Source organism: Crocuta crocuta, unplaced genomic scaffold (genome assembly GCF_008692635.1).
Source record: "Crocuta crocuta isolate KB4526 unplaced genomic scaffold, BGI_CrCroc_1.0 scaffold258, whole genome shotgun sequence".
Lineage (NCBI taxonomy): Eukaryota > Metazoa > Chordata > Mammalia > Carnivora > Hyaenidae > Crocuta > Crocuta crocuta.
In genome coordinates, this window is record NW_027532842.1 from 2688019 (window position 1) to 2705961 (window position 17943).

Sequence of the window (17943 nt, forward strand, 5' to 3'; positions counted from 1 at the left end):
TTAAGAAACCCTTTCAAACATCAAAAACATTCACTATTTGTACTTCTAAAACAATGAATGAGGATTTAAAGTAATATGACCGACACTTTTAAATGATTTGCATTTTATTAGTCACAACATCTTCACGTAACTTAGAAAATGGTAGTGTATAGGTAGGTATAGATATGAATTATCTCCATTCAGATAACGCTTAGTAAATGTATTAATTTATTACCTTTTACTATAATAACTTAGCAACCTCCCTCCTGCCACTCCTGAAGGTCTCAGGTCCACTAATAGAAACACTTGGTCCAGAAGTGACTACATATTTATTTGAAAATAAACATGCATTTCTTTTATAGCATCTTCTAGAGGCACCTGGCTGGCTCAGTCACAAGAACATGTGCCTCTTGATCTCAGGGCCGTGAGTTCGACCTCCACGTTAGGTGTAGAGATTACTTAAATAAATAAAAATAAAACTGTAAAAACAAAACCTTTTCAGGGGTGCCTGGGAAGCTCAGTCGGTTAAGTGTCCGACTTCAGCTCAGGTCATGATCTCACAGTTCATGAGTTCAAGCCCCGCGTCAGGCTCTGTGCTGACACCTCAGGACATAGAGTCTGATTTGAATTCTCTGTGTGTGTCTCTACCTGCCTCTCCCCCACTCACACTGTCTCTCTCAAAAATAAACATTAAAAAATATTTTCAAATAAAATAAAATAAAAACAAAACCTCTTCCAGCTCACAGCAGTCTTCCCTAATGAAGTGTCCTAATATTTTAGCATATCTGTAATTATGAGAAGTAAATAGAGAAGATTATAATTTCATTCACGATTGGTGGTTAATCTAAACTCACTAGGAAAAAACAGACCCCAAACTGATTAAAACCATTTGAATTTTAAAATCAAATAAATTAAATAATGTCCATACAATCATCAAGACAAGGAACTACCTCGACCTAATTTACAATGAGGGTTTTAAAGTCTCCTACACCTAATTAGTTTAGAATAGTAAATCCAGACCTACAAATCACTGTAGCATGGGCTCCAATCATCTTCCCCATAGGTAAAAGACTTAAAAAATCAAAAACAGAGTAAGCCAGCTTCAAAGATTACGTTGTATTTTGTCCTGCAATTCATTATCATTAACTGTGGGCCATTCATGAAAACATACTAGGTTCCTTAACTTTTCACTGTTCAAATAAAAACAAGAGTAGGATGCAATGGGCAAGTGAGGCTACTAAAAACCAAACCCACTGTTAAAGATTCAGGGGCTAAGAAAACATCTATAAATGAAAAAGACTTTTAATTTGTGGAATCAATGTACAGGATAATAGCATGAAAACAGAGGATGCTGCTAAGTAAAAACTGATCTAATTATATCCAATACAGTAAAACAGGATTTACATACACACACAAACATATTTTTAGGCTCCACTACCAGTCCCCCAATATTATATGCATACATTGCAGGAAGCACTTATTACGTCTGTTCTTAAAACCTCCATATTATAATGAAGTTCTATGCCAACAAAAACAAGATCAGCTGAATACTTCTGCTAAGCAAGGTTACATTTAATTTCTAAAGAACTAGAACACCAAACTGCAGTTTCTTTTATTCTTCTGGTTTAGAATGGAATGGAATATAAAATGTAGAGAAATAAAATACCATGCCCAAGTTATTTTAAGTGAATCTGAGGAAAGTCATTTTTTTCTAAGTCATGAATTTATTTCCACAAGAAACTATCTCCTGTAATAATCTTAAAACTTTTAGAATGTGTTTCAGTACTTTATCAAAACTAACCATCATGCCAAATACCTAGTCCCTTTTTTTTATGGATATGCGTACCCTTGCTTCAATCTTGAAATGAAGCAGAAGATCTCGTAACTGCTCTTTACTAGTAAATTTAACCTAAACTAAGGCAGTGGTTACTCAAAAGTAACCTCACACACATTCAGAAACAGATGAGCACGTTTTAAAATTACAGAATCACAAACAACAGAAGACCTGGAACAACAACCAACCAGGTGATAAGCGCAAGGCACTCCGCCAAGCACTTTACACCCACTAATGTATTTAACACTTGTGTCACAACTCCGTGAGACCAGCACAGCCATAAAGCCAACTCCATCGATGAGAAAAGTGTAACCCCACAACTAACGTAAGGGCAGACTCCAGAGTGTGCACTCTTAACTATGATATTCTGCCTCCAATTTGAAGAAATCTGTTCCATATTCTATCATATTACTTAACATATTTCAATCTTAACATTATTCTAGCTCATCTTAAAACAGCCAAATACAAATTCCTAAATGAATCAATCTCTGAATCTACCTGGCATGGATGGATCATTGAGAAACAAGAGCTAGCTACAGAGGTTCCATTCAAAGAAATAATAAAATTAAGCAGCTCTCTCTCACCACTTTCAAAATGCAGGGGAAAAAAATCTTGAGAATTAAACACAGTTGGGCAGGGGTGCATGGGTGGCTCAGTTTCTGACTTCGGCTCAGGCATGACCTCATGGTTTGTGAGTTCAAGCCCCACGCTGGGCTTTGTGCTGACAGCTCAAAGCCTGGGTCCTGCTTCAGATCCTGTGTCTCCCTCTCTGTCTGCTCCTTCCACGTGTGGGAGCGTTCTCTCTCTCTCTTTCTCTCTCTCTCTCAAAAATAAATAAACATTTTAAAAAAACAGAGTTGGGGAAATTGTACAATTTGGGTTCAATTTAGCTAAAACTTCAGCTAGCATGTTTGTGGATGAGAATTCTAAACTCACCTTCACTAATTCAGTACTGACCCCTAGATCACAGAAAAGAGATGAACCACCAGTAATGCCAAGCTGTTAAGATCAACTACTCCACTTTGTGAACACAATGGCCAGAATAGAGTAAAAAGAAGCCAGCCACATAATCTCAGAATGAGCTACTAGTTCCTAAATCCAGACAGTCAAGAGCACCATGGTTTTTACCAAACTATTATTATTAGGTAAGAACTAACTCACAATGCTCAAAGCTAAAACAAGATAATGACTACAGCCAACAGTATTATACACTAAGGATAAAAGGCAGGCTGTTTCAGTTTCATGTTTAAATATGGTATAAAGTGTCAAACATCAAACCACCACACACCTCTTAAAAAAAAAAAAAAAAAATTCCAAAACAAAAAAGTCTGCCATAAGATCACTTAACCAACTGGTAGAACAAAATTTCCTTGTGGTCATAAATTTGGAAGATTCTTCCCTGACTCAACAACAAAACCCAAGTGGTCCCTGCCCACAAAGTACCAATTAAACTAAAGTACAGAAAGTAGTACATGGCTGAACTCCTAATTTGTTACAACAAAAGTTAATCTGTTCTTTTGAAAGCATATCTTTATCTCCACACAATCCTGGAAGTCAACCTGGAGTACTCTTTATTTAGCAGGAAAGCAAAATTAACTCTTTCAAAACTGAGTCCTCTTCTATAAAACTATCATATTTCTAAACAAGTCTTAACCTAATGTTATTTGCACAGCATTTAGAAAAAAGAATAATTAAGACTGGAGATAAAAACAATTTTAAAAATGTCACATTTAAATCTAACAATTAAAATACAGAGATTAAGAACATATCAATTTGCTAAGGGAACACTAATTACTACAGATCATTAGCACTAAAAATGACAATATGTTAAAATTACAAGAAAACATCGACAATCCCTTCAACTTAAAAAATCACTGACTCGACATATAGGGAGTTACCATGTTATTTTAACAAAAATGAGCTTATTTTGTTCTTTTTAAATGTACTTAATCAGAGTATGTGTGACATTGCAAAAGTGATAGCATGAATTACTCGTGAATTCAAGACCAAAAACAAAATGGCAGAGACTGAAACATCCAATAGAAGAGGCTTAAATCTCTAACATTCATTAGCTTACAATGAATTTAAGAAGCGTAGCCTAACAGAAAAAATAAGCAAAGGACATTAAAGAAACACCAATGACCAATTAACATAAATGAGAAGTTCAACAGCACCAGTAATCAAATTTAAACAATGAAGGGGGGTTTTGCCTTATACTAGAACAAAGATATAAAATATTTTACATCTCTGTGTTTTCAAAGCCGTAGGAAACCTATAAGTAGGAATGTAAACATGTGCAACATTTCTAAAAGGTTACGTGTCAAATATCAAAAGCTTAATTGTGTGTTCTTGCCCTAAAAATTGTGTTTCATAGAAATTTTTACAGAATCATGTAAATGGAAAAAGAAACGGGCATACAGTCAATGTTTTGTCTCTTCCTCTGTATAATACCAGTAGCCTCTTTCCACTACCTCCCTATTTTTTACTTCTGGTTTTCTCTGAAATATAAGTAATTACTTATATTATCTATATCATTCTGGGTTACTTTTTCTCTCAAAACTTCCATTTCCTAATTCTGTAAAATGAGCAAAAAAATCTCTCTCAAAGACCTGTTGGGGTGATTCAATGATATAAAATATAAGCATTCACTTATGAAAGAATTATTTAAGTTTACCACATTACCTGGAACAGATACAGAAAATCATTATCAATATAAATAAAATCAAGTTTCTATCCGTCCCTTACTACATCATGAGAAATCCCCAGACGCATGTTCACCAAATTTGAGCACATTTGAGAAGCTAACAGCTGTGTGCGGAGGAGGCACAAAAAAAGTGGTGGGGGTGGGGGGAGGCGGAGGGGTCCTGAACACCTGAAGGAAAAGATGGACATCCTCAGCGCAGCTATAGGAGAACCAGAATTCCAGTGAGCAATTATAATACAGCCTAACCCACAGGGAGCGGTAACAGATATTTATTTATTTATTTAACAATAGTTAACAATGTATTAGTACAATAACTACCACTTATCAGGCACTTCTGGGTCAAGAATTATTTTTCATTTAGTCCTCCTCCTAACTGCACATAACAGGCACTAAGTATCATTATTATTCTCATTTTGCAAATGCAGAAACAGGTTTAACTAAGTAACGACACAAACATAATCCGTGAAGAAATGGAGATTCAATTCAGACTGCCTGGCATCCAATTCCAAACCCTAAAACTTCAAACATTATTCAATACCACTGGTGATCACTACTGATTGTTTGCTCTTTGAGAGAAATATAAACTCAACAAGAGGCTCTGAGTAAGCTATCAGCAGGAGCCGTGGGTGCTTCCCTAACCCACAGGAACCTGGACTCCCACAACTCTACCAGCTCCCAGAGGGACCCATACGTAGCTCTAACTCTACAACCTCACCTACATCTGGCTTAAGCTGGGACAGTACACATTCCCACAGCCTGGCAAGTGGAGATGAATGGAGGTTTAGTCTATGCCAGTAAAAGAACAGTTCTGTTTAATTTGGAATTCTAAACACAATTTTCCATAGGAACATTACTCATACAATACTCATGAGTATTGATACTGATGTGGTTGACCTGCAAAATCTAAATACTAAGTAAAAAAATTCTCGAGAACATGTACAAAAAGTTTAAAAACTGTGGTTTTACAGCAGAGTTTTAGATTTCAATTTCCATTAAGATTTCAATTTCAATTTCTCTATTTTCTCATCTTTTATTTTTCCTGAGATCAATACTTGATCTGATGTTCCAAAATAAGCTTAACCCTCAGAAGGACCAAGGAAGGATTCACATTCCAAACTGCCTCTGCTATAATCCTATTAATTTCTCCAAATTTACTTTAGCTTTCTCCAATAAAAGAACCCTACCATAAATAGTTTCTCTAGTTTCCTTGTTACTCCACAGTTTGTTCCCTAGATTAGAAACGATATGAAAGTCATCTTTTAAAGACATTAGAACAGAAATGTTACAAAAAAATATTTAAATGTCAAATTAATCAGAAAACATACAATGCAGATCACCAGTAAATTCTGTAATAAACATGGGTGAGAGAGGGAGGTGTATGCTCCTGAGGTACCAAACAGTGGGAAGGAGGTTCCAAACTGAGATAAAACATGGATGAAAGCAGAGAAAGTATTGCTAGTGAACTTCTCCCTCAAACAGAATAATCCAGAACTGGATGTCCAAAATCTACACATCTTCAAAAATAACACATCCTCACAAATAAACCATCCAGCAGATAAGCCAAACCCTTTTGATTCCACTTCTCTCATCCGAACAAAGAGCTTTAAAACCAAGAACAGAAGAAATCAACATGATACATTAGAAATCTCTGTCCCCTGAGCCCAAAGGCTTTAACTTCTTAATTACAACCTTAAAAATCTGTTCTCCCACTGCTAGAAATTAAATGAAAATGCCCAGGTAAAGCTGCATAATGATCAAAACAACACCTTAAGTACAACTAAAACAGGAAGTATAAATGACAGGCACCAGAGTCTTTTTGGCTATGGGGGAGAAGGGTGGTGAACACAAAAAGGACTCTAATGAGTAAAACATGAGGGCAAAGAAAGGCTAAGAAAGCTATATACAAGGGAGAGCCAATAATGCCAAACATAAATTTTGAAGCTTCTCACTCTGCTTAGGACTGATCTCAATCATGAGTGGTCACCCTGCATAAAAACTCACAGCTTAGCAAGAATACCTAGCAAGACGTCACAGTACTGATTCACTTCATTTCTGCATATCTGTATTTCAACATTTAACTCTATTATAAAGATATTTTCTTCCCAAAGGATTCTTACCCAAAACTGTACAGCTCCCTGCATCACACTTGTGATTCACAGTGACTCCTTTTCCTGGTATGCCATTTTGCAGCTTCATCTATCTTGCTGTTAAGGTTTCCTCATGTATTAATCTTGAATACATCAACTCCCATTTTCAACAAAACTCCTTCTCTAGTGTTTTGGGGGGCTTAACTCTCCCACAGAGTACACAGCCACACTCGATTTCTTCCACCACCACGCCGAGCCAACAATAACTATACACACTTTCAAACAATGGTTACTTTTCCTATCTATAATATTATATATATATACATATATATATATATCTAACATAGAAGAAATATCAGTGCTTCTCAAACATCAGTTGTGAAAAATCATTTTTTAGTAATTTCCTCTGTATCATGACGGTATACTTTTATAAAGTAAAAGTGAATTACTAGAAAAATGAGCACGTACTTGGATGTTGCAGTATTATCAAATTATTGCAGAAAGTTTTAAAAACTTATTTTCAAGATTTTAACTTCTGTGCCTACAGACAGGTACCACACACTTCCGGGACCAGCGCTGGTCCCTGGCATGGGCAGCGGGGCCCCAGTGCATATTCTCAGTACGCGGCTCTTCAGGAAGTCTTTCACATGCCGAGCAACAATACAGCAACCCACACAAATGGCGATGAACCTATTTAATACTGCTTTCCATGACCCACATTTTACTTCAGCCAGTCCCTTCAGATGCGAGGCCCTCGGTCATAGTCTCTTAGTTTGTCCATGACAAGGAGGATTTAAAAATTTACTGAATTAACTCTTACTTCTAATCAAGCAGTATCTTCTGATTAAGAGTCTTTGCATATATTCACCTTCAAAAACCACAACTCAAAACATCTTTTCTCCATAAACATTTCTGCATCTAGAGAATTTTTTGCTTTTTTGCAATCATCAGATACTTAAATTGGCACTAATTAATACGCTGTAAGTAGGTTCATGTATTGCCTTTTCAATTAGATTAGAGAGAAGCAGTATAAACATCAATCCATTCTTTTTAAATTTTCCATATAGTACATAGTAAGTCTGCTTACAGTAAAAACAGTGATCTGATCTGACCCCAATAATTCTCATACTCCCCTGGCAAAAAGCAGCATACCTGGCCTACAGATTGGCCCGACTGAGATTTCCAGAAAATCATTTAGCTATGAAACAGTAGTACGTATGGCCTAACTATCTGTTCTAATACCTTTATGAAATGTCTCTGAGTAATCATGATAGCCTGCTTAGATCAACTTAGAATTATATTCACATAAATTTGAGTTCCTTCCACTAAAACTGCATCATTAAGCAGACGTTACGAATTACTATGACAAAAGAAAAATTGTCTACATATGCCTTCAATTCACAACGTATAGTATACAATACACTTACGCTAAGAGTTCTTCTAACACAAAGAAATTTTAAACCTCAATTCAACCATAAACAATTTTAAGACATATGCAACCTGTACCAACACAGATTCCTAACTATACAGTCCATTACTGGGGAAAAAATCTCTTATATCCCTACATATTATTTTAAACGTAAATGGCAAGAAAAGATGGTCCTTAAAAGATCTACTATGTGAACCCTGAATTTCTAAGTAGAGACTAACTGTAGGTCCTTTCAGTGTAGAGGGACAGTGAGATTTAAAGATGAAAGACACCACAGTAATTATTCAGGGCACGTTGGTCACTTCATGGATGTAAACATTACAGCCTAGGAAGCTGGCCGAAGGTCACAAAGCTGGAGATGCAGGACCTCAAAAATTGCAGCACAGTGCTCATTTCACCATATTAAACTGCTCCCATTCCAAATACTGAGGTCAAACTCGTAATAACATTTCCTTGTACTACTTTGCTTTACTAAAACAAATTTTAAAAGAAGGGACACTATCCTCCTTTTTCTGATCTCCAGGGATTTTTACTATTTTCTCAAAAACGAGTCTCAGTAGCTCTAAGTCATATATTTCAACTTTAAGGTACTAAACCCTCATATTAAGAATACTTTTAAGTGTTTATTTGCCATTCTAGTTTTACTTTCTACTCATACATCAGAAATGCTACTTATCACAGTTAACTAATTATTAAAGATGTGAAAAAGCCATTAAGGGGATTCCTAAGACTACTGAAGGGATTTTTATTTTTACTTATACTAAAAAGCTCCAGATAATTTGATTTCTAGCTTTTACCTGTTTTTCAGCATTTTACAATTTCCTTCCATATTGACAGGCTTTGTCTACTGTCAGTTCTCAGTACTGTCAGTTAGTCAACCTGTGTCCAATTCTATTCCACTCCTACTATATGGATTCAGAAACTGATGAGAATAGTATGTAAAGCAAGAGTTAAGTGAGCTCTCGGTGATAGCACATTAAGGAACTTTATAAACTTAAACTCACATTTTAGTTTATCATTAAAAGTATTTCATAATTAATTAGTTCCTTGTTCTTATCTATGCTTCAATATGGAGATAATACTAGGTACTTAAAGTATTAAATGTCATTTATACCTGACCCCATAATTCTTATCTTGAGAATATCTAGTCTTCTTGAATTTCATTTTATACCCCCCTCTGATCAGATACTTCTGAAAACTATCTGAAACTTTTATCAGTTTCCCAAAATTAATATTCTTTCTTTTCTTCCATTACCTAGGAAACTGAATTAGTTACAACACTGTAGTCATTTCCACCAAGATTTACAACCTCCTGAACTTCTTAGCTGCTACACTGATCCCCACCAAAAGTGTCACCTTCTCTAGATTATCATTACTATTAACATAATGATTCTCCATAACACTCAAAGGCATCAAAGGGTAATAAAGTCTCATTTCCACTTGTCATAGAACTAGTCCCTATAAAGTTCTTCAAACTCTATACCTGACCTATCAGTCTCAATTCCAAGTTAAATAAAGTTAAATTTCTAATATAAGAGATTCTAAACTGTTTTTAAACAGTTGAACCAATTATGAAAAATTAAGAAGATTTTTAAGTTTGCCTCATAATGAGGAGTTTAAATTAGGGGAGAAATCTTTGAAATTTGAAAAGCAGTGAGGAAATAAAGTTAAAACTTGATTAATGTGCCTATAATGGGTCACATTAACAGCAACCACAACATTAAATTAGATGTTTTCTTAAAAATAGAATACATTAAGGTAAAGAAAATGAAGGAAAATGAGAAGGATTTCATTCCTTCACATAAAATCTCTATTTCATGCACAGAGGTAAATAAAATTCTACATATATGAAATATATACAAAAAAAAGGGGGCGGCAAGCAAAAGCAAGAAAAACATCAGTCCATTAAAAGCCCCTCCCCAACTTAAGAGAATATTGACCATTACACAGGTGATGACCCCAATATCACTTCTATATTCCATTTAGTCTCACAGAAGTTTCAACTTCACCTACCTTTCTTCTCTGAGAGATGTTGAGGGCACCAAAGTCATTAAACAAGGATGAAGCAGGTGAAGTTAGAGGATCTGGAAGGTAAGTTACATAAGTTTCCACACAGACAACTCAAGCAACCCACAAATCTAATAAATGTTTAACTTGATAATGCTTTTAACAGTAATAAAAATCATATACCACAATAATAGTTAAACTCAATGCCTCACATACAGTGGATGTTCAAACATTTTCTAAGTAAATGAAACACAAATTAGAGAATACTTCTCTCAGCCAATACTTAGCCAATTAAAGTATTAGCTAATACTTTAATCAAAAGCTATATGGATTAGGGTACACCTGTTTGCTTAAAACCAAAAGAAAAATCAAAAAGAAAAAAAGAAGAGATGACTCCTGACATTAAAAATGTTGTTTATGAAAGAAGTCTACCAGTAGTAAATGAACTTTGTGTATTTGAAACCAAATCATGAGAAAAATCACAAGGGGCGGGGGTGGGGGGGAGGATAGAAAGCCATATTCTTAGTAACTGGATTTGGATTTCCACACTTAGGCAAGACCTTAAAACCATCTATAGAATATTCCATCTTTTTCAGCTTATCACCAGATATTTTATACTCTCACTAAAAATACAAGTAAACTAGGTTTTTAAATATGTAAATATTAAATGTTTCAAAACACAAACAGGAAACTCAAAGATTCTATAGTTTCAAAGTTCTATTACTCTATGTCCAGAAGTTACAGACAAAAGTGTATCTCTAAATTGTTTTTCACTTAATAGGTCAGAAGAGTTTCTCAAAAGGTATACATGATACACATGGAAATACTTTATCTTCAATTTTGAGCTCTACTTAATATTATGTTTCTCAATAAATTATCTATGAAATTCTAAAGACTATAGGAAATGTTCTCATTTAGAAGGGCCTTAAGCCTCTTCATAATGCAGTACAGACTGCTGTTTAACTGCTCCAGCTTCATCTGCCTGCATTTTCAGTCTAGTCTCTCATTAGAAGTAACAATTTAATATATGCAGTGAAAAACCTAATAAAATATATTTATGTAATGTATACATTCAAGGCACCTAAAAATAGGTAATATTATTCATCCTTTATTCTACTTTTGATAATACTTAAAAGTCAGCATATAAACTCTATGGGAATGCTAAAAATATTATGTCACAAATTAGTTTCTAAAAATTTTATTAAATATTAAAATACTGATTTTTTTCTACAGAAAAAAAGGTTGAAATATCTAAATAGTGATAGATATTTCATGCACACAGACACACAGCACAAAATGTCTATCTCAGGATATAATCAACATGCAAATTCCTATTCTCATCATTAATGAGAACTGTCAACATTTAATTGATTCAGAGTATTGACACTTAATTGTTACATATTTTTAAGAAACTATTCTTGAACATTTGTTTTTAAAATAGAATACAGAAAATAAAATAAAATAAAATAAAATAGAATACAGAAAGATACTTGGAAATTCCATATCAAAAGTCTTAAAAATGACCATGATCTTGGAAACAGTCATTGCATGTCTAACAATGTTTCCAAAAAAATAAAATATAAACACAGATTCATACACACAGTCCAATATTAGAATACCTTTTTAAAAAATTTTGGTACATTATGAAAATGAGCAATAGAATTCAATTTATTATGATCAAGAAACACTCATAACTTTAGGGGCACCTGGGTGGCTCAGTCAGTTCGGTGTGTGACTTCAGCTCAGGTCATGATCCCACAGCTCGGGAGTTTGAGCCCTGCGTTGGGCTCTGTGCTGACAGCTCAGAGCCTGAAGCCTGCTTCGGATTCTGTGTCTCTCTCTCCCTCTGCCCCTCCCCCGCTCATTCTCTGTCTTTCTCGTGCGCGCGCAAAAATAAATAAAAATATTTTTAAAAATTAAAAAACAAAAAAGGAACTCATAATTTTTAAGTAAATCTAATACGATCTTAAGTATTTAGCCAAGTATTAAATATCATGTATGTATATATATGTACATGTATTTTCACACTCAGACATAACCATTATTTGGAATTCTATGGAATCCAAATAATAGTTACCTCTCTAGATCATTCTTACTCTCTTCCTTTATATATATTCATAATTTTCAAGACTTCAAGATTTCTACAATCAACACACGGTTTTAGAGTCAGAAATATATACATAGGCATGCATGTATGTATATATGTATGTGTATAAATATACAAGAGAAAAAAGGATCAAGTCTTACCGTGGCCTGCATATGGCTTGGCACTGTCATTAAGAAGGCTTGGGGAACTGCTACTATTAGTCATTCTCTGAAAAACAAAAGAGATACACATTATGTCACTAATGGAGAGCAGTAAACCAAATGGACTAACTCTCTTTGCTTCTTCCCCTCCAATCCACTTCTTACATTACTGACACTCTAATCTGACTATAAATGTTGCTACATGGATTATAATAATTCATGCAAAAATTTCCAAATGCTCTCTGTAACATAGCAAATGAAAATTTTGCTCACTAGCCAGTTATTTTGGAGTTTTTTAATGTTTTATTTTTTTATTATTTTTTTCTTTCATAGTTTATTGTCAAGTTGGTTTCCATATAACACCCAGTGCTCATCCCCACAAGTGCCCTCCTCCATGCCCATCACCTCCCTTCCCCTCTCCCCCACCTCCATCAGCCCTCAGTTTGTTCTCAGTATTCAAGAAACTCTCATGGTTTGCCTCCCTCCCTCTCCCCAACTTTTTTCCCCTCCCCCTCCCCCATGGTCCTCTGTTAAGTTTCTCAGGATCCACATATGAGTGAAAATATATGGTATCTGTCTTTCTCCACCTGATTTATTTTGCTAAGCATAATACCCTCGAGTTCCATCCATGTTGCTACAGATGGCCAGATTTCATTCTTTCTCATTGCCATGGAGTATTCCATTGTATATAAACCACATCTTCTTGATCCATTGGTCAGTTGATGGACATTTTGGCTCTTTCCATGTTTTGCTATTGTTGAGAGTGCTGCTATGAACATTGGGGTCCATGTGCCCCTATGCATCAGCACTCCTGTGTCCCTTGGATAAACTGCTAGCAGTGCTATTGCTGGGTCATGGGGGAGTTCTAGTGTTCATTTTTTGAGGAAACTGCACCGTTTTCCAGAGCGACTAGCCAGGTATTTAAAACCAAAGTTGCACACTTATTTTGAACTGCACTTCCATATCATTAGCTTGGGCAACACGCGTAACTATTAAATCTCCTTCCAATATCCATCCGAGAAGATATAAAAGTCAACAAGTGCTTTCTAATATCCTCTCCCAGTGTGTATTACCCTTCATTCACCTTACAGATTCTATAAAATTAGGATATTCTCTGTTCTCTAAACACGTTCCTTGCTTTCTCATACTCCATACCCTCTAGTCTCTCCATCCAGGAAGGCCTTGCCTCCAGACCCACAACACACAGACAAGAGTGAAAACGAGGCTCTTGCCGCCCGTCCTCTACACGCTCCACTGTTCTCCCAGCCCATCCTACCCTTGAAAGCTCACCCAGACTCCAGCCGTATCCCACCTACCCCATCAGCTCCTAAAACCTTACCTCGTACTCAACAGGTTTAAGAATAAATCCCCTGACACTGGAATAAACGTCACTGTTTAGTGCCATGTAAATTCAGACTAAGGATACCTGCATCAAGGGATACTTTGTTTCCACCGGGCTTCCAAATCCATTGACTCCTATAAAGCTGGTGCTGAAATAGGAATCTGTGAGACTTGTATCAGTTAAAGCACCTCCATCTATTCCAGGAACTGAAAGATAAAGAAAATTCAAGTATTTTAATTATTTGCAAGTACAAAATACTGATGCAGTTTCTGTGTCTCTGATTATATTTTAAAGTCTCAAATCTCTGTCACACTTATTTTTATTTATCTGTTCATAACAGAAGGCAGGACCAAATAAAGTTGGCTCAGCTCTAAAAATCTGTTAAACAATGCTCAAGTTTACTGATTTTTCTCCAGAGACAGTAACTTATTTTATATTAGTATATAAGCACCACCAAACATAACATGAAGAAACAAACCACACTTGCATTTCATTTTCTCATCAACTTTTCTTTCTTTAACCTTTCAAGAAAACAACAGAATATAAGACACTGCAATTGAATCTTCATAGGAGAAACAGATGTAAGTTTTTCAGGAGTGTTTCTCTTAACACATCTTACGCAACAGACCAGCAGTCTCTCATTAATACATAAGTCAGTAAAAACAATTCTGCAGACACAGCAATGGGATAGAGGTCAGGAACACAGACAAGCTGCTGACTTTAGGTTAATACAAAACGACTGTAAGTAGTAGGGCAATCCATCACATACCAACAAAGTAATGGACAATATGTTTTAGATGCTACCTCCTGGTAATTACTTGGAATGTTATTTTCCAAGCTGCTCATTAAGTACAAAGTCATATCCTTTACAAATCAGCTAAGCTCCAAGTAGGATTGTCCTCTTCTGGGCACAGCCTCTGAGAACCACAGAAACCACTCCCACCCCCCCCACCCCCCAAGTAAGAAGAAAACTGAAAAAGTGCTGATAAGGTGCTATGATCCGAATGTGTGTACACCTGCAAAATTCACATGCTGAAAACCTAACCCCCAAAGACAATGGTATTAGGAGGCAGGGCCTTTAGGAGATGTGTAGGTCATGGGAGTGGAGGCCTCAGGAATGAGATTAATGTTCTTTTTGTAAGAAATCGGTAAAGATCTCTAGTCCCTCCCATCACGTTAGGACACAACAGGAAGGCACCCATTTATGGAGCAGGAAGTGGGTCCTAACCAACCACCACACAAAACCTGCCAGTGCTATGATCTTGGACTTCTCAGTCTCAGAACTGTGAGAAATAAATATCTATTGTTTGTTAAGACATCCAATCTGAAGTATTTTATTATGGCAGCCCTAACAGACTAACACTCAGAAAGCAACCTGAGATAATTTTTCTTCTCTATTTTTAAGATTTATTTCTCAAAATGTCCACTACTAAAATGAAAAATGTATTCCTAGGGAAAAACATAATATATATCAGGTTCTATATGCAGTTTCAAACATCCACAGGGGGGTCTTGAACGGTATCCCCTGCAGATAAGGCAGAACTACTGTATAGTTCCAAAGGAAATGGAATCACTATGCCGAAGAAATACCTGCAGCACCATGTTCACTGCAGCATTATTCCTAATAGCGAAGACATGGAAACAACCTAGGTATCTGCCGGCAAATGAATGTCTAACAAAAATGTAATATATATATATGCGTATATATATATATATATACGCATATATATCTGTATACATACATACACATGTATATATGCATGTACATATTATGTGTATGTATACACACATATACATGTATACATATGCATAAAATATGATGTGTACATATATACACACATACATACACAATGAAATATTACTCAGCCATAGAAAAGGAAACTCTGCCATTTGTGACATCATGGATGAACCCCGAGGGCATCATGCTAAGTGAAATAAGTCAGAGAAAGACAAACACAGTATGTTCTCACTTATATGTGGAATGTAAAACAGCCAAACTTGAGGCACCTCTGTGGCTCAGTTAACTGTCTGACTTTTGGTTTCGGCTCAGGTCATGATCTCATGGTTCATAAAATCAAGCCCCGCATAGCACTCAATGCTGACACAGCATAGAGCTTGGTTGGGATTCCCTCTCTCTCCTTCCGCACCCCCCCGCCCTCCGCTCTCTGTGCCCCTTTCCTGTGCATGCTCTCTCTCCTCTAAAGAGAGAGATAAATTTTAAATAAAAGGGCCAAAGTCAAAGAAACAGAGCAGTACAGTGGCTGCCAGGAGCTGGGAAGTGGGAGAAATAGGGAGATGTTGGTCAAATTTCCAGCTATAACATGAGTAAATTCTGGGGATCTAATGTACACCATGGTGACTATAATTAACAAAACTGTATTATGTACTTGAAAGTTGTTAAAAAAGATTTTAAAAGTTATTATCACACAAAAAGAAGTTAATTATGTGAAGAGATGAAGGTGTTGACTAACCTTACATGGTAATTGTTTTGCAATATATATTTGTATCACATCATCCAGTTGTACACCTTAAACTTATGTTACATGTCAGTATCTCAATAAAGCTGAGACAAAAGAATTCCATACATATACTTAACACTTAACTTTTCCTGTTTTGTTTTGGGTTTTTTTTTTTAATGTTTTATTTATTTCTGAGACAGACAGAGAGAGAAAGCGCGTGAGCGTGAGCAGGGGAGGGTCAGAGAGAGGTCGATACAGAATCTGAAGCAGACTCCAGGCTCTGAGCTGTCAGCACAGTGCCCAACACGGGGCTCAAACCCACGAACTGTGAGATAATGACCTGAGCCGAAATCGGAAGCTTAACCGACTGAGCCACCCAGGCACCCCAATTTTTCCTGTTTTGGAAGGAAGAGAATGGGATCTCATACTTCAAGAGCAGTTATGGAAATCACTAACCTGTTATACATTATACTATGTACATCACGAAGGTACTAACTTTCTAAAGTAACTAAGAACACCTATCCTACATGCTTCATGGGATGCACACGGAGAAAAAGCATATGGAGTACTTTTTAAGTTTACATTACATAAGCATAAGACATGTTAGAGACTTTAATTACCAAAACTAGATAATTAAGTACTCCTTCAATTCCTTATTTTCGCAGTCCACAGATCTCTATGGTATAATAATTTACAATACACTGGAAGTAAAGCTTATGTTTCTATGAAAGCTTTACTATCATGTCTATGATTATAACATATCTGTACCGAATAATAATCAATTCAACAATCACTATGTAGATATGAACTGCAGTATGAATGACAATTCAATGACAATTGCGGCCAGGTTGACATTACTTTTATTACTTTTATTACTTTTATTACTTTTTTGCAGCTAAGCAAACTGATTCAAGGAGATGAGAGAGCTTGTCCAAAGTCACAAAGCTAGTAAGTGACAGAACAGGGATGCAATGACAACCCCTTTATTGCATGAAACTGCCTTCCAGTTTTTAAGAAAGGGAATTATAAATCAAAAGATGAAATTCAAGGCTGAAGCTTTATTTCTTTTTAATGTTTATTTATTTTTGAGACAGAGAGAGAGAGACCGTGGACAAGTGGGAGATGGCCAGAAAGGGGGAGACAGAAGATCCAAAGCATGCTCCGTGCAGTGAGAGAGATCATGACCTGAGCCAAAATCAAGAGTGGGTCACTTAACCGACTGAGCCACCCAGGTGCCCTTCTCCCCTGCAGTTGTAAAACTGCAAGGCCTTGATATTAAGACATTCTAACTTTGAACCAAAGATCTCACAGTACCTGAAGAATCTGAACTCATAATCTGTCAGCAGTAACCCAGCCACAGTTAGCATATAAATGTGTATGATAATAACCCACTTAAAAAAAAAATCCTCACAGCTTAACTAAACAAATGTTCTCTTTCATCGTCAGCCTTGTCCCCTCTGGGTGAAATGGGTTTAACTTTCCCAAATCATCACAATAAATCAAGGGAATACCCAAAGGGAATTCTGATGTCAAGTAAATTTGGAAGACGCCAAGAAAAACAAAAGTAAACCCATTCTTCACAATGCAGTGTCCACAATGTGAAGTATGACATTGACACAGGAGATCTACTTCCCAAACGTACCTGGCTAGGGCACATGGAGTGTGAGGGCCTAGAGCTCCATGGAACACACTCTACAAAAAGTAGCCCCAACAACACGGAGTGGTTCTCCTGGGCCAAAGAAGGCAGCACAGACAAGACGCTGGCAATGCTCTCGCGAGGTGATGAAATCCAAACTTCTCAGCCTAACTTTAATAAGCCCTCAACAATCTGTTCTCAATCTATTATTTCCCAAAG

At 36.2% G+C, this 17943-nt stretch overlaps 1 protein-coding gene across 5 annotated transcripts in view; it reads right to left on the reverse strand.

Annotated features, from left to right (window-relative positions):
• PAN3 (poly(A) specific ribonuclease subunit PAN3) overlaps positions 1 to 13798 on the reverse strand; it is a 114658-nt gene extending 100860 nt beyond the window's left edge. For all 5 annotated transcript variants that reach the window (XR_013330587.1, XM_077745455.1, XM_077745454.1 and 2 more), the window contains exons 1-3: positions 13714 to 13798; positions 12288 to 12354; positions 10047 to 10117 (exon numbers count right to left, since the gene is read on the reverse strand). Coding sequence is in view for 4 of the 5 variants with exons in the window: in XM_077745455.1 (XP_077601581.1) it covers positions 10047 to 10117; positions 12288 to 12354; positions 13714 to 13719 (144 nt within the window). In the remaining variant the exon portion in view is untranslated. The remainder of the gene's footprint in view (positions 1 to 10046; positions 10118 to 12287; positions 12355 to 13713) is intronic.
• Between the last annotated feature and the right edge of the window lie 4145 nt (positions 13799 to 17943).